This window comes from Peromyscus californicus, unplaced genomic scaffold (assembly GCF_007827085.1).
Source record: "Peromyscus californicus insignis strain IS unplaced genomic scaffold, ASM782708v3 Scaffold_3__1_contigs__length_106647218, whole genome shotgun sequence".
Lineage (NCBI taxonomy): Eukaryota > Metazoa > Chordata > Mammalia > Rodentia > Cricetidae > Peromyscus > Peromyscus californicus.
The window spans coordinates 14,609,859-14,634,721 of NW_026294551.1; the positions used below are offsets into that span (position 1 = coordinate 14,609,859).

At 46.0% G+C, this 24,863-nt stretch overlaps 1 protein-coding gene across 2 annotated transcripts in view; it reads left to right on the forward strand.

The window, feature by feature from the left end:
• Prkca (protein kinase C alpha) overlaps positions 1-24,863 on the forward strand; it is a 410,921-nt gene that overhangs the window by 324,546 nt on the left and 61,512 nt on the right. For both annotated transcript variants that reach the window (XM_052759458.1, XM_052759459.1), the window contains 3 exons: positions 3,423-3,579; positions 4,645-4,779; positions 5,013-5,109. In XM_052759458.1, the coding sequence (XP_052615418.1) occupies positions 3,423-3,579; positions 4,645-4,779; positions 5,013-5,109 (389 nt within the window). The remainder of the gene's footprint in view (positions 1-3,422; positions 3,580-4,644; positions 4,780-5,012; positions 5,110-24,863) is intronic.

A 24,863-nucleotide genomic window follows, 5' to 3' on the forward strand; every position in this document is an offset into this window, starting at 1 on the left:
ACTGCAATAAGAAATTGAAATTTGGACTCACTGTCTGCTCCAGTGACATTGGGAATTGATAACTCTCTTTATTTTCAGCTTAGATGATAATATCTCAGCAGGAAACCAGAGGCTTTAAATTCCGTCAAGATCCTAGCTCATCGCCATTCAGAAAAGATCGGCCTTAATCGAGTCCATTCACTGCCTGTCAGATGGTGAATGGAAAATATAAAAACAAGTGTCGAGGTCATTCTGCAAGTAGCAGGAGGCAAACCTGGAACTCTTGGCCCTGATGAGATTCTTCATTCGCTTCTGGTCTGTGACCTTGCAGCCTCTGGTGTCAGACATTCTAAGCATTTTCAGATTCTTCCTCCACAGTTCAAAGAGAGAGACCTGTGGCCCCTTTGCGTTGCTTGCATGAGCGTTCCATTTTTACCTCTCTTCCATTTTTACCTCCCACCTTTTATCTTTTGTGATGCTGGAGTTTGGACCTCCAGGACCACATTAGTTAAAACTTGGATTCTCAAGTAGCTGAGTTCTGGAAGAACTCCAACTCCATTCAAATTTTGTAAATGTGTCATAGAGACACCTTCTGGTTCAGGAAACATTGAGGAAGAAAGGCCGAAAGATAAACCCAAGTACAGGCTGTCTGCTGTGAGATAGTCTTCTATAGATGAGAGGGAGATGCACCTGTGCAACATTAGCTGTACAGTTGCCTAAGCAAGACCTGCATGATGACACGAGTTGATACTCCACTGTGGGTGGATAAAATGTCACAAGGCCCCACCCCCAGATGAAGAGCTACAGGCAGTTATGGCTTCTGGGAGATGGAGAATCAGTCTTCTCTAGTGAAGAGCCCCATGATAGCTTATCTAGTCCCAAGTGGTCATTCCTAAACACACATACACTAGCAACATTAAGTAGACTCAGCAGGTTATATTATATAGGCGTGTGTGTGTGCATGTGTAATCAGTAATCAAAGAAGAGGTCATGAGTTCAAGGGGGTACACAGGAGAAGTTGCAGAGGGAGAGAAAAGGGATAAAATTCTCAAAGAAATTAAAAATAAATGATATTTTTAAATATGCCTGAGATATAGTGAGCATTCACACAATTATCTTTTTCCCTTCTTTACAAGTTTCCTGACATGTATATAAATTACTTTATATGCATTATTTCACTTTCTTTTAAGTTTCTATCACCAGAATTATGGCCCTATTCATTTTTCTAGTTAAAGAAATGGGCTTGACGGGCTGGAGAGATGGCTCAGAGGTTAAGAGCACTGACTGTTCTTCCAGAGGTCCTGAGTTCAATTCCCAGCAACCACATGGTGGCTCACAACCATCTATAATGAGATCTGGTGCCCTCTTCTGACCTGCAGACATACATGCAGGCAGAACACTGTATACATAATAAATAAATCTAAAAAAAAAAAAAAAAGAAATGGGCTTGAGGACTTCAGCTCTAAGGCTCGGGGTTGCACAGCAAAGGAGAGATTTGGTAGTAGAGCTGTTGAGCTGCAGAGCCCATGCTCCGTCTGCCTTCAAGCTGGGTGGGGTTAGGTCGCATCCATGCAAGAAATGCTTGGAAAGCCCAGGTGCACTATGGGGATGACATCTCCTGCTTCTCCATGGCTTGTAGCCCTCACCTGACTCGCTCTCTCCTCAGACGATTTGAATCCAGTGCCCACTGTCACCTTCTTATGTCAAGGCTGCTGAGTGAGAAAGACATAAGGCTGTGTCAGCAAGAATCAGCACACTGTGGAATAACAAACTAGTGTGGACAATGCTTGACTCTGATGTCTGCCCTTAGTGACATGCTGCCACATTTGTGTCCAAAGACCCAACATCTTTAGTATGTCTCCATCCCTCCTCTGTTTTCCTGCCCACTGCCAGCTCTGGGAACTTCTTCTAAATTTCCTCCATAGTTCTTCATAATCAATCTACACTGATGGTCTGCACTAGCTGCCCTAAATTCTGATGGTGGTAATTTGATTTCCAATGTGTACACGCCAGAGAATCACCTGGAAGCTTGATAAACAGATCCCTAGACCCTTCCCTGGAATTCTAATACAGTAAGTGATGTTAACACTGCTGGTCCAGGGGCCATAATGTGAGCACCTCTGGATTAGAGCCTCCTCACAACTGGATGTGTATTGATAGTATGTGACTAGTTAAGGGTTCTGATGATATGACATCATCAGGAAGGTGCCTTTGGAAGACAGAGAGGGAGCCATACTGCAAACACAGACTCAGGCATATGACCTTTTTTCATCATCATAGATAATGACTTGTTGCATTAATATGCAGTGGCTTTAGACAACCAGCTGCATCTAAGAACATGTTCCACAGTGAGAAGGAGTGGCCTTTCTTTGTAATTATTTGCTGATTCCTATGTTATTGTTTCTTAAGCCAGAATATGCACTGGGGCTACCTATGGGGCTTGTTAAAGTGAGGATTCAAAGTTTATAACTTTGAGGTGGGGACCAAGACGCTGCCCTGGAAATGAGTTCCTGGATGATGTTTGACACACATTAGATAGCACTCCTGAATCCCAACCTGAAATATCAGTGTTTCCACCTCTGCCATTATAAAACCTCTAGGGATCTTTTAAAACCCAGCTGTTGGCCACCTCCCTTGATCATTCTAATTTAATTTTGAGCACTGGAACTTTAGCCCCTTTCTCAAAGGACCCCAAGATGCAACCAGGGTTGGGATCTGCCAGCTTTTATGGAGAAGAATGATAATACTTGTGGACACTGAATTGTATGTATAGTTCAATGGGCCAGGGCCTGCTGGTTGCCCAAATAGGGCAAGGGTCTCCTTTCCCTCTGGAAAACTAGAAGGTCATTGTGGTGGTTTGAAAGAAAATGGCTCCCAAAGCAGGTGGCACTATTAGGAGGTGTGGTCTTGTTGGAGTAGGTGTGGTCTTGTTGGAGTAGGTGTGGTCTTATTGGAGGAAGTGTGTCACAGAGGCCAACTTTGAAGGCTGGCCTTGAATTTACTGTGTATCGTGGGTGACCTTGCACCTCCACCTTCCAAGTGTTGGGATTACAGGCATGGGCCACTCCCTCTGGCTGCAAACACGGTCTTGACGTCTCTGATTGAGCATGGTGTCCACACCAGTGCTGGTTCATACAAGTCAGTGGTTTGGGTTTGGTTTGGTTTGGTTTTTCGAGACAGGGTTTTTCTGTGTAAAAGTGGGTTTTTCTGTGTAACAGTCCTGGCTGTCCTGGAATGTTCTTTGTAGGCCAGGCTGGCCTTGAACTCACTAAGATCCATCTGTCTCTGCCTCCCGAGTGCTTGGATTAAAGGTGTGTGCCGCCGCCGCCGCCGCCGCCGCCGCCGCCGCCGCCGCCGCCGCCGCCGCCGCCGCCGCCACCGCCACCCCCCCAGTCCAGTGTTCTTTTTTGTTTTTATAATTTTCTTTCTTTTTCTCTTCACAGTACGAGATGCAAAAAATCTAATCCCTATGGATCCCAATGGGCTTTCAGATCCTTATGTGAAGCTGAAACTTATTCCTGACCCCAAGAATGAAAGCAAACAGAAAACCAAAACCATCCGCTCCACACTAAACCCTCAATGGAATGAGTCCTTCACATTGTAAGTGTTTCTTCCTGCCCTGCAATGAACTCTGCCCCACATACCACAAACGGCCAACCTTTTCTTTAGAGACAATGGAGGGATGGCGGAGATCTCTCTGTCCCCATCCCTACACAGACTGCCTGTGTTTCTGTTTGATAGGTAGTGACTTGGTTTACCAGGATTTGTGTAATGCAAATTACAATTCTTATCAGTCCCTACTCTGTAAGGAAAGAAAAAAACTGGTTGAGGTGTTACAGATTGTTAAAAGAACACATAAGATGTGTTCCATCTCTTGATGGCTTAGTTCTTTAGAGAGCTAGGAGAGGATATGAAGCAGGAATTTAATAATTTTTGCAGCATAGAACAGTGAACTCCTGGTGTAAAAAGTACTATTGCTAATGAAATAAGGAAGATAGACTCACTTCTAAGCAGGAAAAGTTCCTGAAGGAAGTGACATTTGAGCTTCGTCTTGGGAGACTAACAGAAATCTCAAAACAGAGATGAAGGTGGGGAGAGGAATGGTAAGAGAGAGCGAAGAATCAGTAGTGAGGGAGCACTCACAGGAGGGAGCAAGAGGTCCCCCATGGGGACATACTCAGGAAGTGCTTCCTCTGTGAATAGCCAGAAGGAAAGATGTCTGTCTGTCTGTCAGAGAGAAGCCACTGAGCTCTGCTCTGTAAAGGGCAGTTAGTCTGTATTCTAGACACTGTGGGTCATACAGGCTCTGTTGCCAAAGCAGCCACAGATGATATATAAATAAATAGCCAAGGCTGTGTTCTAATAAAACTTTATTTGTACATTCTCTATGTAAATAAATGGTTCAAAGCTGTGTTCTAATAAAATTATATATATTTTATTTTTATATGTATATAAAATCATTGAGTTGCCTGGGGTCGGTATTCATTGATTCTTGGTCTAGACAGAGCTTTTGTAGCTAACCAGTATGGAGGGCTAATATCCTGTTAACACAGGAAGGAAAATGAAGAGTGTTTAGTTCAGGCACAGACAGTGGGCATAGTGGTGTCTCCCAAGATACCATGATTGAGATGACTTAATGTATTGTGTACATGTTTGTCTTTGTAGCAAATTAAAACCTTCAGACAAAGACCGACGACTGTCTGTAGAAATCTGGGACTGGGATCGAACGACCCGGAATGACTTCATGGGTTCCCTTTCCTTTGGTGTCTCAGAGCTGATGAAGATGCCAGCCAGTGGATGGTAAGGGAGCTCATGAGACCCAGCATGTCTCCAAACCCCAGACATTGAGAGAAGTCAGGAAGAGGCTGGCAATAGCTACCCCCACCACTACTACCCCCACCACCACCCCATTCGTGGTCACTGGGCCCTGGCTGTGGTCTCTGTAGAGGTATCTCTCCAACAGCTTGACTAGAGGCTGAGCAGGGAGAGCCATTGACTGGCCTTTACCCTCCCTTCTCCCCCTGTCTTTGAAGGTACAAGTTGCTCAACCAAGAAGAGGGTGAATACTACAACGTGCCCATCCCGGAAGGGGATGAAGAAGGCAATGTGGAACTCAGGCAGAAGTTTGAGGTGAGGATTCCCGTGAAGCCATGGGTAGGACATCAGCTTTCCTCCATGTTACGAAGCACATCTTCAGGGAGGGATGGATTCTTGTCACGCCTTTGGGGAGCCCAAAGTAATTCTCATGCTAATACTTGTTTATTTAAGAATGCAAATATTATATGTAATGGCTTTCATTTGCAAACTGTTGGCATTCTGTGTCTCATGTCCTTTGGATACTGAAGACTGGAAGTAGCACAGAGGTGAGAGCATGGTTGATTTCCACGTAAGAAAATGGTCTATACAGCACCGGGAGACAGCACAGTTATGAGTGCATTCTCCTCTCACAGAGAAGGGCTGTGTGCCTGCAAGAGGGAATTTCTAGGGAGCAATTTGTCTATAATTAGCTAACATTCCAGTATCTGGAAAAAAAAATTTTTTCCTATAGAAAGATTTTCTTCTGTGGGATGAGCTCCAGCAGACATTCCTGTCTAGAATCCTCTTTTTATTTTTTTTCTCCAGACTTCATTTAACCAAGACAGCCTCCTGCTCTCATTCTGAGTGGGTTTGCGGGTTTGCCTTCTGTCTTGATTTCAGTTGCACCCTTCCCCTCCCTTTCTTTCTCCGCTTCCCCTCTCCTTTTTCTCCATCACTTTCCACCCATCTCGGCTCACAATGAGCATTCTTCTCTCTAGACCCCTGCCCTAGGACCCCAGCCACCATCTCTGATGCTTTCTGTTTCCCTACTTATTTTGCGTTTGACCATTTGATCGGCTTATGTAGTAGCCTCTGCGATCTGTATAACTGGGAATCTTTCTCCACAGACTGCACAGTATTCCCTGGAAATCCCAGGAATTCCTAAAGCAACATACAGAGAGGGAGACATACACAAGTGCAGAGACAGTGTGAGTCTATACGCTAAAACACTGAACTCAACGGATGCTGACGGTCCTCAGCCTTATGCTGTTACCAAAGGGAGGTATAGGTCAGACGGACTGGACTCCAAAGGTTGTAAAACAGAAAACTGCTTAAATTGTTTCATCATCAAGCTGATGATATTTGGTCAAAGTAGATGTCAGTGATAATACTGAAGGTCAGGCTGCCAGGTTGCATAGCTTCTGGGAACATAAATGATTGAAATGAGTCGTGAGTAGTTTAAATAAATGATACTTAACAGCAGGTGTCCAGGTTGGTGAGATGGTAAGGAGCAGTGGGGATGGGTGAGCCTGTGAGTTTGCTTCTAAAGGTAGCAGCCAGACTGTGAACATGGCTCAGTGGTAGAGCACTTGCCTAGCATTCTCAAAGACTTGCGATCTATCCCCATTACCACAAAAATATTAAATAAAAGTGACAGTTCCTGTTTCTCAGGGCCATGTGGTATTGGTCAGCACACATGGAAAGTCTATGCTGTCATGTCTCCAGCACCTCAAGAGAAGCCTGAAGTCCCACCTTTTTATATAACATGTTCTGGTTTCTTGTCATATTGGCAGTCAATTAAAACTGTGTAGGTCAAACATGCAAGCAAGAGTTATCTGGTGAGAACCAGACTATCGTCTCGACTGTCAAAAACTACAGGAGAGGGCACTGAAGCCGTGGCTTGGGGTTAAAAGTGCTTGCTATTCTTCCAGAGGACCAGAGTTCAGTTCCCAGCACCCATGCCAGGCAGATCACAACTACCTATAGCTCCAGCTCCAAGTGATATGTCAACAGGCACACAAATAGGTACACACACATATACATAAAATTTAAATGTAAATCTTTAAGTGCTGCATGAGAGAAAATAACAGGAAATATATATTTAAGACTGGAAGAATGAGAGTCTTATGATCTTTAAGGAAGTCAAATGCAAACTTGAAAGACAAAGCTTTCTGGGCATGGCCCTCCCTGCCATCACCCTTCTCTTCTCCTTCACTTACTTCATCATCTGCCTCCACCCCTGCCCTAGCTAGGACACAGCTCTAGACTGCCTTCCCAGAGAGACCTCCTAGACACACTTCCCAACGTCACCCACCCCTGTGGTGGATGGATCCTTCTAGAAGGAGTTTCAGGACACTGAATGCCTATCTCAGGCAGGACAGAAATCTGCTATGCCTTACTGACGCTCACACCACAAGTTTGTCATTCGTAGTCACTGTTCAGATCCATGAGCATAGGTCACATTTGAGAGAGAAACTGTTGGGGCTTCATGGGTGTGTCACTTGAAGTAATTCAAATCTGAAACCGCCTAATTGATAAAGAAATATTGACCTACATTGGTGCTTCATTCTCATGGCTTCCTGGTGAGTTAACTTCCTGTTTCTCTGAGCAACAGGTCCACCTTGTTATAAAGGTCAACAGTTCCAAGTTAAATATCTAAGTAAACACGGTAGGCTGGAGGGCTTGAGGCCAAAAGGGAAGCATTTCTCTTGGAGACTGTCTCCCTACTGAAAGAACAGGGCTTGACAGTAGAGCACTAGACCAAAGCCATCCAGCCTCAGAGGGGAGAGGGGAGGTCCTCAGTGGTTGGGATGGCAGGTACTACCACTCTGAGCCCCATGCTTAGATAGAATGACCTACTTGAACAACCTCCCAGTATCTCCTTTGCGCATCTTTTGCCTTTATTTCCCAGATTTCCTCAGATGATGTCTGTTCATTTTCTGAGCATTTTGCCATCATTACAGCAAGGGACTAGGCAGAAGCCTGTAGCTGACAGAGTCATAAAGATGCTGAGAGTTCACGGCAGCTTCTATGCTGTGTTTAAATGGAATCATCTGGTGACCCTAGGCAAGCATATAGTCCTGCAGTGGTTCTGTGTTCAGGTCTATATGTGTGAGAGTTGCAAGCCTTCCCTCAGTGCCAAGTGGTTGGCAAGGCATGCACTAGGGCAGAAAGAGCAGGATTCACATTTGAGCAGATCTGTGGACTGGCCAGCCTTTCCAAACAGCATGTAAGTTAGCATCAGGATAGAATTTGGGAGCTTCTTTTAACCCCACCACATTATTTTCCTTTTTCATCCCTAGACCCATGGCTAACAGCACCCCTCAGTACCCCTCAGCTCACATGAGCTGACAGCAATCTGTCCCTTTCCCATGCATTCTTTCCACTTCGTACCCTTGGACTGCACACAAGGTCAATATTGAGTTGTCATTGGCTGAAACCATTGGTTGTTGGTCCTTTCAGAAACCTGCATTGTCTCAGGGGCTGTGGTGATATTGTGTTCCCCAAAATATTGTGCACCCTAATAAACTTATCTGGGGTCAGAGAACAGAACAGCCACATAGAGGCCGGAAAATGGTGGCACACACAAGCCTTTAATCCTATCACTTGGGAGGCAGAGATCCCTCTGGATCTCTGTGAGTTCAAGGCCACACTGGAAACAGCCAAGCATGGTGACTCATGCCTTTAATCCAAGGAAGTGATGGCAGAAAGCAGAAAGGTATATAAGGCGTGAGGACCAGGAACTAGATGCTGGTTAAGCTTTTAGGCTTTTGAGCAGCAGTTCAGCTGAGATTCATTCTAGATGAGGACACAGAGGCTTCCTGTCTGAGGAAACAAGATCAGCTGAGGAATTGGTCAGGTGAGGTGGCTGTGGCTTGTTCTGCTTCTCTGATCTTCCAGCATTCACCCGAATACCTAGCCCCAGGTTTGTTTTTATTAATAAGAACTTTTAAGATTCATGCTACAAGGGGCCTCTCAGTATCTAGTGCAATGGGCACTGAACCCTTTGACACAATATTGAATCTACAATACCTGGAGCCTCCTTCGCAGCTATCCTGGGCTGCAGTGTGGCCCATAGACCAAACCTTGGCCATGCTTATCCGTTAGTTATTCTGTCTATGTCTGATTCCATTTTGGTGATGATGGTGCTTGGATTTTTGAGGCAGGGGAGAGTCTTTTTATATAGCTCAGACTACTCTTAAACTCAAGATATGCCTCCTGCCTCCTGCCCCCTGGTGCTGTGTCCCATTAACAAGCTGTGGTTTCCTAACCTTCCCTAAGACATCAAAAGTCACTCAATCTAATAAAAAAATTGAAATAAATGAGCATTAACAACTCTATCTACTGTGTTACCATTCATCAGATAATTAGATGGAATTTTTTTCATATTTAAATTGTTGATTCTAGAATCTTGGCAAACAGAATCATCTGCAAGTGGAGATGTTAGAAACCAAGGAAAAATCCCAAGATGGCTGGGAAAGCCCATGCTTGCTCCTACAGGTTCTGTCGGAACAGTGCAGCTGCCCAAAAGACAACCCAAACCAAGACCTTGACCACAATATCCCCAAAGAGTGTCTCTGCAGCCCTTTAATCTGCTCCCTGTTTATCTTCAGATAAAGCACACACAGTCCCTGCGTCACAAACTAAATTACAGATCTTTTCATTTGTTCGGTAAGTGAGGCGCCAGCAGTGACCAGAACAAATAGCCATCCTTCCTGAGGAGCTCGTGTTCTGTACCCGTGGGCCCAGAGATGAAGCAGGGAGATACTGAGAAGTAAACACAGTCTGACACCTTGGCCTGCTTTGCAGTTCCCCCAAACCTGGTGGAGAGGCTCAGCAGAGTCAGGATTCCAGACTCCCCTCCCAAGCCTGGGACTCTGCTCCTGCTGTAGGCTCATGGTCAGTGCTGAGAAGGGCAGGAGGTCCCAAGGATGGGTTACCTCTGGCTCAGCAAGTCTTCCCCGTAAAGGGTCAAGGAATATCTGCAGGCCACCAAGTGTCTATTGCAATGTTCAGTGCTGCGCTGTGGCATGGGCACACCTGCTGACAATGTGTAATTAATGAAACTGTGTTTCAATAAGACTTTATTGATAAAAACAAGTAGCAGACCAGATTTACCCATAAGCCATGGTTTACTGACCACGTTAAAATGAGTGCATTTTCATCTTGAAATTATGTTCCACATAATGGGTGGATCCTCTGCCACGTTGTCTGGCTCTACTTTGAAACAGAGGTAGAAGGTGAGACCCTTGTCACCTTTTGTCACATCTTCATGGGGAGATACCCTTGTATGCATGCAGATGGATGTCTAGATACAGTGTGTCTGTAAAATGAATTTCTGAAATACATTGTGTCTATAAATCAGGCATGTTGTGAATCTGAGAGTGTTTCAGATGACCCCTGAATAGAAGGGGCTATCCATGGCTATTAGGAAAGGAGATAAGATCTCACACTGCATGGAGACTTCTCAACTCAATGGTCTGGTTTAGGGTCCTGAGTAAATACTCAAAAGTGAGCTTATCTGACAGGTGGCTGCTAGAAACCAGCCCAAGCATAAACAAGAGTTGACCCATAGCCAGGGTAGCCTTTAGCAGGACATTGGAGAAATAACTAGTTTAGTAACACACGTGTTGATTTACCATTGATTCCATTCCTGTGAAAACCCAGTGCTTTCGGTGAAATGACCATTTTGATCTTTTACATAAGTCAAGCATAGAACGGTACCTGCAAGCTGCATTCAGCTTCCATATGAGAAGGAAGGAACCAGATATCTTCAGGCTACAATTTTCTTTTTTGTTGTTTTTTTTTTTTTTTTTTTTTTTTTGGTGGTTGGTTGGCTGGCTAGCTGGTTGGTTGTTCTCCCTATGCAGGGTCTCTTGTAGCCCAGTTGTCCTCAAACTCACTATGTAACTGAGGGTGACCTTGAACCCCTGACTCTCCTTCTTCTGCCTTCGAGTATTGGTATATAACCTAGACCAATGTTTTGGCTAGGCTGGCTGACCCACAGGATCCACCTGTCTTTGTTCCTTTCCCGGTTCTGGGCTTATAGGCGAGCATCACCATACCTGGCCTTTGGGTGAGTGGGGAGGATCCAAACTCAGGTCCTCATGCTGCTGGAGTCAGCACTTTTCCCAATGAGCTGTCTCTCCAGCCCCAATCTTGGATAAGTTCCTTAATCTCTGACCTCTGTTTTTCTTGTTTATGAATGAGGAAATGACAGTACCTACTGCAAAGGAAGGCATGTAGATTAAATCATATTGCTATGTAAATTTAGACAAATACCTAGGACCAGTGAGACTCAACCCATGTTAGCCAGGCCTCTATTTCTTTACCCTTATGGTAATTGGTTGTGTGAAGTAGACATTACTTACTGTACTTAGGAAGTAGTAAATGTTGATGCTGCATTTTTTATGTGCAGCTGAGGTATAGTGACAAGAGCATTCTTAGAATCCTGATTAGAGCCTCAGAAATTTCTGTCAAGGTATCATTGTTGAAAACAGACCAGTGAGTTGGTATCCCACCATTCACAGCTTCTTGGAGCCTAAAGCCTAGCTCCGATGCTCCTGTCTTGGTCATGTTTGGAGCAAATGGGTTATAAAGGTTACTGGCTCCCAGAGCTCTACAGGTTGTTCCTTCTACCTTCTTTCTCACTGATCCTGGTATTCAGGAGGCTGCTGAGCGGCACTGGAATATGAGTGCTTCCCTGATTACAAACAGGGTCCCTTCTGAGGGACCTGTCTTCTAATGCTAATGCTACCATGGCCTGAATCCCTACCATGAGCATCTGGGCTCTGTTACAGAACATCAAGCCAACTCCCACCCCCACATGGTAAATCTGATTTCCCCCAGACTTAGACCGCAATCATCTTTTGTAACTGACTTGACATCCAGTCCCTCCTTTCAGATGGTCAAAGAGGACCAGGAGTTCTTCCCTCCGTTAGGTGGGTCAGCCCTGAGCAACCACACCTGCCCACTGTTTATAATTTCAGTATGGCACTGACCAAATGGTCATAAGTTCCAGAAAAAAAAAAATCTCACATTTTCCTTTGCTTGAAAATCCTCTAGGATTGTGCTGTGTGATTTGACAGGGGCTTGTCATATGGGACCTTGGAGTATTTAGAATATGTACGGTCTTAAGCTGGTCATGATAACACATGCCTATTATCATAGCACATGGGAGACAGAGAAAGAGAATCAAGAGTTCAGGACCATCTCTTGCCACATAGAAGTTAAAAGCAGCCTGGACTATGTGAGACCATCTTAAAATTAAACTATGTGTAGTCTGATCTGAAGTAAGCGGTTGATATAAAATACACAAGCTTTCAAAGACACAGTAACATGAAAAAAATGTAAAATATTTCAATAATCACTTCATGATCAATGAACACTGAAGTAATATCCTGGATATATTAGATAAATACATTAATTACTTAGTCAAAGATCATAATTACCATAGGTATTTTATATTATATCTACATATGAACATTAAACATAATTTCAAAATTGATTTCAACTATTTCTTATATTGTTAATGAATTTTCTAGAAAATCTAAAACGTGTCCATCTGTGGATATGTTTCTATTGTACATGGCAGATCTAGAACATTCCTCTCAATTCATAAAAGTAATATGCTATGGGCCAGTAAGGTGGCTCAGCAGTAAAGGCACTTACTACCGATCTGATGACCTAAGTTCAGTCCCTGAGCCCCACATGGTGGACGGAGAGAACTGACTCCCACAAGCTGTTTTCTAACCTCCACACTTAGGCTACGGCACACAGGTACAGGCATATTCATGCCACAGCCCATGTGCAAAGGTCAGAGGGCAACCTTCAAGTGAGTCCTCACCTTTCTCCCTTGACTGAGGCAGGGTCTCTTGGCAGCTGCACAAGCCTGGCTGGCGGGGAGTTCCTGGGAGTTCCATCTCCCCATAGCTGTGCACTGGGGTTGCTGACACCACACTGTTGCTGCCTCCCATTTGTACGTGCATTCTGGTGATCTGAACCTGGGTCATCAGGCTTGCTCAGCAAGTGCTTTTGCCTATTGAGTCTCTCTCTCCCTCTCCCTCTCCCTCTCTCCCTCTCTCCCTCTCCCCCTCCCTCTCTCTCTCTCCCTCTCCCTCTCCCTCTCCCTCTCCCTCTCTCTCTCTCTCTCTCTCTCTCTCTCTCTCTCTCTCTCTCTCTCTCTCACACACACACACACACACACACACACACACACACGGCCCCTGAAGGAAAACAGTCGTACTTCACTGGTGTCACCCCTCTCCCAAGACAGTGCAGGATCGATCTGAGGGAGGCCCCACCGGGAAAACATGTCACGTGTGAGCACCCATCTCCCACACTGGATGCTGTCCAAGAAGGCTACTTCTTCCTCCCTACAGCTGGATTGCTGAGATCAGCAGGGCAGAGAGGATGAGGGCAGGGAACAGAGCCCTACTAACTGTCCTGTGGCACGTGCTGGTGCCCACCTGCCAGCCCCCAACTGGCTCCTGTGTACCCCAGATACATGCAGAACAACATGCTGTGTGTTTCTGTAGTTTTTTTTTATGTTCGTGGCTGTTCAGAACCACACAAGAGTATAAACCAAAAGAAGTCCAAACATGTTTGAAGTTTGTGAGGGGCTTGTCTACACGAGGGTCGTGGAGGAGCCTCCTGAGACTTGTCTTGAGGTGCCGAAGCTTCAAGCCACTCTGGAAACACTGCCAGTTGTCTGTTTTCCTTTAACCTGGGCAACGATGTAAGATTCTCTCTTACTAGTGAGCAAATTAAGACTCCAATCACTGCCATAGTCTAGGTACTTAAATCAATGAAGATGAGATTCTGTGGCTAGGTTGTACAAGAGAAAGCAGATGTTTTTCTCTTTTATTTACTATTGTCAAAATTAGATTTTCTGAAAGCCTCCATTGTCTTTGAAGACTTTATCTAATTTGCAATGTTCTTTTCCAGATGGGGGAAAAAAGACAGCCCATTGGAAACACTCAGATAAATCGTTGCTATTTGTTGATTTGATCAGCCTTGCTATGGTTACTATAGAAACCTGAGTTCTTTCCGATGCCCTTTAGCCACAAAACAGAAATTTGATGTGCCCCCAGTATGGATTCTACTTCTTTGGTCCCTAAATAGCTACTTAATTACTTTCTGAACTGGATGATAAGGGGGTAAAAAAAAAAATCTATTAAAAGGGCATCAGTTAAGATAGTTTAATGTTTGTACTTCACCTTGGTTTTAGAAGCAAAATCTTAAGCCGAAGTAGGATATGAGGTGAAAATGATTTTCACACATTTGTTAGATCATTTGTCAATAGCCCTTAGCACTGAGCAAACCCAGGGAGTCTCTGGTGGTCACAGCCAGGCTTGTGATCAGCACCCAAGAGAAGACAAAGGCCACAGTGCTGTCCTCGTACTGGCCATGTGTTCTCAGTGTAATTTAATTTAGAGACACAATACATAGTTTTGTTGAGAAACAAAAAGAAATGAAGAAGATTGCCCATTCCAGCCTTTTGTACCATCCTACCAAATCCCTAAAATAGCGAGAGTAGACTTGTGCTACAGGCATGACTTTGTGGGTGGGTGTTGTCGCCAGGTGGGTGTCGCCGGGTGGATGTCACCGGGTGAAGAAACCGGCAAGCATCCTGCTAGAAGCAGCTCTCCCTGTGTACCCAGACTCTGGTACAAAAGGAGGTCAGGGTGTGAGTGAGGACCAGGGATGTATCTCTCCATGTACAGGAACTGGAAGAAGGGAAGGGAGGAACAGTGTCCCTTGGCACAAATGTAAGCATAGTGAAAAAACATTGACAGTTCCTTATGGCTCTATTTCGGGTACCTGAGCAGAATTAAGGTGACAAAAACCCCATGAAAGAAGAGCTAAAGTGGTTCTGTGAAGACAGGCTAGTTGGTAAAGTGCTTACCAACAAGAGGACCTGAGTTCAGATCCCCAGCACCCCTGTAAAAAGCCTGGCATGGGGCAGGGTGAGAGTGATAAAGCGTGCGATTCCCTGGGACTTGCTGGCCAGTCAGTCTAGCCAAACCAGTAAGTCCAGGTTCAGAGGGAGTCCCTGTCCCCAAAAATAAGGTGGAGAGCAGCTGAGGAACACACCTGACGCCAGCCTTTGGTCTCCACATAGACACACATGCATCTGCACGTGTGCACATATGAACACAAACACACCTACACCACACACACACACACAAGTGCACAATCCAAGCCAGACACAGTGACACATACCTGAAGTGTAAGGCTGTATGGATGAGGTAAGGATTTCAAGGCTAGTCTGGTAGACGTGGTGGTGGAGACTTAAGAGTTCACCCTGCTTTTTACTGAGTCAATCTGCATTTTAATAAGATTCCCAAGTACGCATTACATCTTCAGAAGTGCTGATTGAGAAGACAAAACCATTGACTAATCAGTGAGCAGATTCATCATCTACAGATGCAGTGAAGTGAGGGGGAATTAATGGATCAAACAGGGACCCATACCAAACCTCCTGCCTTTCTGTGACCCCTGAATTAAGAATAATTGTGTTTTGAAATGTCTTTTTACCCCCAAATCAAAGAACTATAATGTTGTGAGACATGAAAATTAGGTGAAAATTAAATTTCCATGGCCCTAAATAGAGTTTTCTTAACACGGGCCATATTCATTACCATAAGCACTTTGACTGAGGCTGCTTCGGTGCTTTGAGGCAAGGAGTCACTACTAGAAGGAGTGGGAGGCCCAAAAAGCCTGACGTCCGTGCCCTCTGGTCCTCTACTGAGTTCCAGGATTCCAGCGTTAGCAGAATTTGGAGTGTAAGACCTGGGAAGGGTGTTTAAAATCATCTTTGTTGATGGGAAAGGGACAGCCCAGAAGGGACACACTTGCAAAGTCAATGGTATAAGCACTCCATTATCCTGTCTGAAATGATTCTCCTTATTCCTGCCTCTTCCTCTGCTCTCACCTGCAGCACCCACTTTTCTGAGCATGTGCACACACACACACACACACACACACACACACACACACACACACACACACACACATTGTGCTTAGCCATGCATCTTGGTACTGGCTTATTTTCCCTTCTCCACTTTCTAAGTCCCAAGCACATTAAATCTTTGTAAACTTTGACGTAAATCTCAAGCTTCTTAAAATTGATTCCATTGTACGAACTAAAGGTGCTTTCTTTTCTAGACACACCTATCTCTGGGGGTGGTTGGAAGCCTTCAGCAGAAAGCCATTCTGGGGTGTGAAAGTACCCTACCCTTACATGTCCAAAGCCCTGTAGCAGTTGGGTAAAACCCACATTGGTCATGAATCTGATTGCTATCAGAGAGAGACCAACTTCTTTCTCACACTTTTTGTGATTCCAGAAATCAGGAACTCTGACATTTCTAGCAGGTTGCATGCATCTGACCTGTCTATGTCAGGCACCACCCCTGGAGGAGGAGTGTAGAGCAGTGGGAGATGTTCACTACCTCTGTTCACTCTCTAGAGACTCAGATGATGCAGACTGTTCTTCTCCCATGTCCCCCTGGGTGAGCAAGGCTCTGTTCAGGCTACAAATCCTCTTTGTCCAGTCGCCAGTGACACCAGCTCCCGACACTGATCAAGGCTCACAGCTGGAAAATGGTGCCGCTCTGGTGTTATGGCATGCTATCACAATCAAACCAGAGGAGCCTCAAGAACCCAGGTCGGGAATGCTGAAGACATTGGCTCAGTGGTTAAGAGTATCTGTGGTTCTCTCAAAAAGCCTGAGTTCAGTTCCAGCACCCATGTCAGGTGACTCACAACTGCCTGGAACTCCAGCTCCTAGGAATACACCACCTCTGGATTCTGTGAACACCGGCACTCACGTATACATGCCTACACAGAATTATACACATATACACATAATTGAGAATGATAAAATAGATCTTTAAATCAGGTGTGGTGGTGCATACCTTCAATCCCAGCACTAGGGAGGAAGAAGCAGGCAGCTCTCTGTGAGTTCAAGGTTAGCCTGTTCTACATAATGAGTTACAATCTAGCCAGGGGAACATAGTGAGACTTCATCTCAAAATTTTTTTTAAGAATTCAAAATGGCAGTTCCTAAAATGAGATTCAGGAACCTGTGGCTGGGTTGCTCGTGGGTATTTGGGGATTTTAGCTTATTTTCATGGATAGACTCTCCTTATTCTTTGAGACCCTTGCTGTGATATATAAGTGATGGTGACACTTCCCAAACTACATAGGCCGAGAGTGCCAGGGATCAGAACCTGGTGTGTTCCGTGGCTCCCAGGTCTTTGGCCCTTAACACAGAGTCAGCCGCTCAGCTTCCCGGCATTCACCATCCTGGCTCCTGCCTGGATGTCCACTGGTCCAGAATATGTTCCCTAGATCCCTTGGAGGTGTGTAAGGGAGGAGTGCTGGGGATTCTGGGCTCAGTCACTTCATGTGTTTTCCTTTGATCTTTTTCAGAAGGAGATTTTGGGTTAGTTTAGCATCGCCAAATATTGCCAAGCCTTGGGCTTATTTGTAAACCCGTTTGAGTCCAAGAGTAATTTCCCAGTGGCTGTGGAAGACTCTGGGGTGCAGGGCACTTGTATTGAGGTATCTCCTCTGGAGGTCTTCCTGGGGTGACCTATCACAGAAGTTGGAGGCAGGGATTTCCTAAATCTTGTGTGTCTGGGCTAGAATTACTAAAGCAAAAGGTGGCTGAGGACCCAGTCAAAATGCTTCCAGCTTCAAGATTCCAGTGGATGGTTTGTTACTGGTTGGCTCCCTTTAATCGTGTGGTAGATTAAGCTTTCTGGCCAGAAAACAAAGCTTTGGCAGTTAGAATAAAATACTCTATTTTGGGGAACAGTTATTTTGTGAGTACTGACCTAAAGGCTCATACTTACAAGATAGATGTAAGAGAAGAAAATGTGTTTACACTTGGTAAAATGTTTGACAGCTTCCCATTGTAGTAGACAAGCCTTACCACTCTAATGGCTCATCCGTTTGTCCAGCAGTTCTCAACCTGCGGGTGGCGACCCCTTTGGGATCGAATGACCCTTTCACAGGGGTCACCTAAGACTGTCAGAAGACACAGATATTTATATTATGATTGTTAACAATAACAAAATTATAGTTATGAAGTAGCAATGAAAATAATTTTATGGCTGGGGTCTCCATGACATTGTTTAAAGGGTCACAGCATAGGAAGGTTGAGGATTACTGCATTTGCCCCTCATTACCCCTATTTAGGCTCAGGGATGCTATGACCCACTTGGGCTGTGGGATTTGGGTTGTGAAAACCAGCCTCTGGCATCCTCTCTCTGAAGCTGCCTCACACCAGATGGACCTCTGACTGCTCCTGTCACCCCTCTTATGATTTCTCTGTTAAGAGGGTATCGATTCATTGTCACTAAGGTTAATACTTGGGACAGTGAAGCTTTCTAGTCACATGGGTGTTCTAGACAGCAGTAGGGAGCTGGAAGACACAGAGCCTGGTGATGTGACCTTCAGTTAACTGGGATGGGTTAACCCATGTCTCCCAGCTTGTTTTACTGGGAATATCTCAGGCATCTTGAGTTACTGAAGAGCCTCCAAGGCCTCAAGAAAGCAGATTTTATTAAGAACATGTCCCTTGGTTGGTGCATGAGGCACCTGGGTTTGATCCACAGCATGATAGAACATAAACTAGGCATGGAGGCACACACCTGTAATCTTAGCACTCAGGAGGTAGAGGCACAAATGCCAGACTTCAGTCACCAGGGCTACATAGGAAGTTCAAGGCCAGGCTGAGCTACATGAGCCTTTTGGAGAGTCACATGGTGGGGGGCGGGGCTAACTTGAACTGGGAAAAAAGATTAATATGGGTTTGGTCTTGAATATGTGTGTGTAAAATTATTGGGAACCTAGCTGTGTGCTCTCAGACATGTGTACTAACAGGAATGCCCATTACCTGTCATGTGGATGGTGCCTAGCAAAACACATCTACTGGTGCAGTGGAACTGTTTGGCATAAGACCATGTCAATGCCCAGGAATGCCCTGAGGAGGGAGAGAGAATGGGCCTGGCCACATGCTGCTTGCTTCCAGGCTTTTCACTGTTTTAAGAATGAGGTGGTTCTGTACCCTCCAGGGACTAGGTCCAAGCGGGTCCACCTTCCCGCCAGTCCGACTCCACCCCTGTGTCATCAGGTGACTGCCGCCTTCTGTGCCTTGTGCATTCTAAGGGAAGCCTGCGTCAGGCAGGCTCCAGTGTTTGTCTCATGGTGCCATGTCCAGAGAGTGGGGTGATGACCGTTCTGAGCAGTGCTTTCAAGAACTGCTCCCTCCCTCTGCCCTCCGCTGCCTCTTTTAACAGCTGTTTCATGACTCTGCATTTCTTTGGAGAAGCAGCTTGGGAAGTTGGCTCCCCCTGAGCTACTGGGCAAGGTCTTCCCTCAGAGCAACCCTTTCTGTTTTCTCAAGAGTAAATAGTTGCCTCTGGCCGCTCCAGGATGTGAAGGCGGTTCCTGTTTACAAACACTTGCAGGTGGATGAAATACACTGGTCCTTGGGTCCTGGGACCCTAAATGCTATCTAAACCATTTGCCTGTGTGATGTGACATGCTTAATCAATGTGCCCTTGTCCTTGTTTCGGTGTTGGAAATGATCCTTCTGGGGAGAAGATGCACATTCTAAGGCTATATTTCCTAACGTAGAAGAGCCAGACACGGGTATCGAGCACAGACATAGCTGAGGAGGGAAACAGAGGGCTGGGGCTGGAGAGGTGGCTCTGCAGTTACCATCCTGTACAACTCTGGCAGAAGACTTGGGTTCAGTTCCCAGCTCACCAAGCACCTCTAACTCCAGTTCCGTGGGATCCAGCACCCTCTTGTGGCCTCCCCAGGCACCTGCATGCCCACTGTGCACATAAATACATATAGGCAACATACACGTTTTTAAAAATAGAGGGATGGGGAAAAAAGAGCTAAGGCAAAGCCATCACCTCTCTAGATCCCCCTTCCAGCAGGTGAACTGATTGCTCTTCCCAACGCTGGTGGACCACTCCTCTCTACTGGTTGGCCACTCACTCACACCTACCTTGCTTGGTACTCCAGCAAGCAGCATGGTACAGTGGCAGGCAATGCCACGTTCCTGAGCTCAAGCCCAGCCCTCCCACTGCCTAGCTGGTGGCCTTGGCTCCTTGTCACTTGGCTCGCCTGTCTCACCTCTGTCCCTCCATGTTAAATATGGAAGAGATAAAAAGCCCCAAGCTGGCAAGGCTTGCTTGGATGGTTAAAGTAAATATAAAAGGTGCTTAGAATTCCTCACTGTCATTCCTGGGGTTCTCCCTGCACCCCTACCCCAGGAGGTTGCTGGAGTTTTCCTGCCTGGCCCACAGTCAGGACAAATCTCTCTCACCCGCCAGTCCCAAGCCGCTCAAACCCGATCAAATAAACACAGAGACTTATATTGGTTACAAACTGTATGGCCGTGGCAGGCTTCTTGCTAACTGTTCTTACAGCTTAAATTAATCCATTTCTATTAATCTATACCTTGCCACATGGCTTGTGGCTTACCGGTACTTTACATCTTCCTTGTCCTCATGGCGGCTGGCCGTGTCTCTCTGACCCAGCCTTCCACTTCCCAGCTCTATTCTCCTCCTTGTCCCGCCTATACTTCCTGCCTGGCCACGGACCAATCAGTGATTTATTTACTGACCAATCAGCAACACATTTGACATACAGACCATCCCACAGCACCAAGAAGCTGCCTGTGATGTTACTTTCCTCAGTAGCCATCTCCAAGTAAACTCCAAAGCTCTGTTCTTCCGCTTGGGTCTGAAGCCCCCATTTGTACGTTGGGTACCGTGTTAGTTCTTTTTCTTGTTGCTATGATAAAATGCCTGACAAGCAAGTTAAGGGAAGAGAGGTTTTATTGAGGGACTAGAGTCCATTGTAATGGGGTAGCATGGTGGCATCAGGGGAGGAACCATGGAAACAGAGGTTGGACAGGAAGTGGGGCTTTGCCCATCCCCACTGACCCATGTCCTCCAGAAAGGCTCTCCCTGCTAAATGTTCCAAAACATTCCCAAACAGGGCCACCAGTGGGACCAAGTGTTCAAACACATGAGCCTGCGGGGACACTTCACACCCAAACCACAGTAAACACAGGCAGCGAGTGGACCTTGGTTCACTCCGCTTCTCCCACCTGGGACAGAGAAGTCTGGTGACTCAGTTCACTGTGCGCCACAGAGCTTCCTCCTGGGAAGTTTTGTGTTTGCTCTTATCTTGAGTATTTCTTGTGCCTTTTATGATGAGCCCTAGGAGAAAAACCCCAACTTGTTCTGCCTGAGATAGGAAGCATTGTCTGCGCCGGGATAATGCACCCTGACCCTGAAGCAAAACTGGAGGGCAGTCACTCCCTCACACCTCAGAGGGACTTTGCCCTGGCTTGGCCACAAGCTAATCTTCACCTTGTGGACCTTTACCCAACCCATAGCTGGCCCCCAGAAGCTGTGCGTGTCTCAGCTGACACGCTACACAGAAATAAGCAGGACCTTTGGTCTCAGCAAGGACCATAGGCAAGTGGCCACATTTGCACAGAGCTGGTGGCTTGGGGTGAGGGAGGGTGCAGCAGGGAGTGCCACCATGGTCTCATTTTTTATCAGGGGCAATCTTTCTGTAGCCCACACTGCTCCAGTCCCCAGCAGCCTGTGAATACCCCTGTAAGAAACGTAACATTGATAAAGATTCCTTTGGCTCTTTCTGGCCGACTAGTGCAAAGTCCCCACCCACTTTCAAGGGTTACATCCAAAGGACTCCAGGACATCTAGTATATGGTAAGCCTCATGCCTGCACCTCTTTCCTCTCCCGTTTGAGGCTCTCTACCCCTGAAGCTACTTGCACTTCAGCTACCTCCTCTCTGCTGCAACCTGCAGCAAAGTCTGCACCTCAACTTTCCGCAGCCTTCTAGGACCCCAGGCCCAGAGCGCCGTGGAGAAAAGTGACCCCCCCAGCAGTCTCTTACACCAGCCTGGTGTCCCCACACACACACCCCCAGAGAAAAAGATGTAGATTTACACCTCTGTCTTACATTGAAGATCCTCCTCCAGGAACCCCGCCCCCATTCCTCTGAAGACCAACTCTGGAAGGAGAACCCTGGGGACCACTTGGCCCTCTCTGAGTCTACCTCTTTGGGAGCCTCCCTGCTGAGGCTTCATCTCTTCCTCTCTACCCATCCTGAATCTCTTCTGATACTGCCTGCCACCTGGAGTGGCTGTGGCTGGGCACTGCTATTGAAGGAGCTCCCAGGGCTGAGCCAGCAGAAATGGAAGATCCCATTCATCTACGACAAGGTAGAATTTCAGTCCATTTTACAGACATTAAGGATGCCCTAAGCGTCAATGAAGTCTGTGACAACTCTTGAAGTCCCCCCCCCTTCCCTATGAGCTGATGGCCATGGAACCCAGAGAAGAACATAGAGCAGGATAGCTACAGCTGGTCCTGGAAGCAGGTGTTCCATGGAGCTATGATTAGACGCCTGGGTTTTATAAAACCATATGGTTTTAAAATGTTCCATGAACATGGGCTAAAACAGAACATTATAAAAGTTGTGTGCTGAATTTAATGGCAGTTGGCTCGGCTTTCAAAACGCTTGCTCCTGTCAATTAGAAACATTTTAGAAAAAGTTTATGTTCAAGTAGTTAAACAAGTGGATCCAGCATTTCAGAGACAGACTCATAAAAAGAGAAACAAAGACCCCTATGTAAAAGCACAGGTTTTGAGCCCCTTTGAGGTGGGGTATAGGATGGTGCTCTGTTCATCTTTCTCACAAGCTAAACAACCATGAAGGAAAGCAAGCTTCGGGGTCACCCTGGCTTGTATAGCTTGGGTATTTACTTCAGGAGCTGGCTTCTTAGGCTTATTCAGATTCTAGCTGAACATCCCCAAGAGTGGCTTTTTCATTTGAACTCTGCCCTCCTGTGACAACAACCATCATTTCTCATCATTTTGCAGGTCATTGTCTGCTTCTTTTTCTAAAGTAGATGCTGTGGCTCTCAGCCCACTCCGGGGTCCCTGGCCAACTCCACCGCCTCCCCACCGCCTCCCTCTGCCTTCCGATCCATTCTTGGTTCTGTGACTTGCAGAGTCTGAGTGCAGCAGAGGTTTTAGAATATTCAGAAGACACAAAATGGTCTATACTTGTTTGGGGTTTGCAGTTTTCTATAAGTTAAAGTACCTGGTGATTCTAAAACTCCCTCTGGCATTTTACCATCGGTGGCATTGGCAAGCGCTTGGCTCTCTCTCTTCTTAGTGCTTCGGGGCATTTCTGCAAAGGTTCATCTGGGAAGATGGTCCAGGTGCTTTCTTTGCGCCACTTTGCAGTATTCAGTGGGACTCCACTGCCACAGGCTACCCGTTGAACCTTAGGCGAATTTCTGCAAAAGATCCTTGTTAGGGTACAATTGCTCCAGGAGCTAAACCACAAGAGGGCAGTAAAGACTCGCAAAAGCAAGACTCCCGGCATCTTCACGAACACAGGCCATAGCAGAAGCAGAGGCTCACCTGGGGCCTCTACTTGTTGATGAACAGGAATGGCAATAAAATAAATGGTCATTTCACGCCCCCAATTGCTCCCAATTTTAGGCAACAATCACGGTGCTAAAAGAGAAACAGTCAAGGTCCTTGTAGGTCTTGTTGGCTCCTTCCATCTATTGCTTGCCCAGAGAATCCCCTGCCTTTAAACGTGGCTGACAGTCGAGAAAACCATTTACTTTGACAGCATGTGTGAATCCAGAGACTCCCGACCCTGCAAAGCCTGAGTGGTGACAATTCCTGGCAGGAGAAGAAATGGGTTAGTGTGAAAAGAGTCTAATAACATTTTAGATCACGGCCATTCCTCCCGCACTAGACTTCCCTAAAGTGGACATCGGACAAATCGTGGTGTCAGCCCCAGTGGGAGAAAGACTGTTTTCATGGGTGGAAACACTCAGAAAAGGTAAAATTTGGAGGATCTTCAAAAAGGATCCTTTGGGGATCCCAGGATCCTCCCATAGCAACTGGAGAGAACTAAGGATAGTAGCTTTCAGGGGACCACTTACCAGGTGAGGCAAGTTGGTCTGCTTCTAGTTTAGCCAGCCTCCCCTGAGGAATTAGAGTCTGCGGTTAGGTTAACTGTTGGTGGGTGGGGGGAGGGGTGCATGAAACTGCACTCTCCCTGAAGAGCTATTGGCAGTTAATAGTAACTGATGGGGGGGGGGGATACTTACTCTTAAGGTGCCCATGCTCCTGGAACTTTAAGGAAACTCAGTTGGGTCTCCCCACAAAAAAAAAAAAAAAAAAAAAAAAAAAAAAAAAAAAAAAAAAAAAAAAAGGAAGAGGGCAAAGAGAGAGGGAGGGAGATTTGAAGTGGAAGGAAGAGGAGGGAATCAGTGGGAATGGGAAGGAAATGGGAGCTAGTAATAAGGGAGAGGGACCAAAATACTCGGTATACATGTATAAAAAAGAGATTCGCCAGCTTAACAGGCATGCCATCCATCACTGGATGAGTCAAAAAGCATAAGGGAAAAATAGATAACCATAAAGAAAATAACACTAGAAACTCATAAGGCTTGGTAGAAAAATAACCAAACACTGTTGTCCACGCCAGGCAAAGCTCTAATAGATCCTGGGTCCCACATTTCCCTCACCCACCCTCCCTTGGAGTATGACTCAATTGCCACAACATCGAGGCTTGCTGACTTCCTGTGACTTCCTGACTTCATTTTAATAGTTGCAGCCACCTGAGTGGATGGGCCCATAAAACCAGTTCGCATTATGGAAATGGCTTACTGTGTATCCCCTGGCCTTTGCTGAATAAGTACCTACTGTTTTGGCAACACAGCCTTATTTGCCTGCCTGTACCACTTAGAGCATCAAATATCACAGAAGAGACTGAATGGTAATTTGATTCAGATGCATTGGGGACTTTTCATCATTGCTATCCTGATAAGTTAGCAAGGAGACATAGGCATTTTATCTAAGTACAACTGAAGGGCTGGGGGTGAAGCTCTTGTTAGTAGAATGTTAGCCTTGAGGTCCTGGGTTCAATCCCCAGCACTGAAAAATCAAATCTATAAAACTGTGAAAGGTCAGCAGCAGGTGAAGATAAGTGA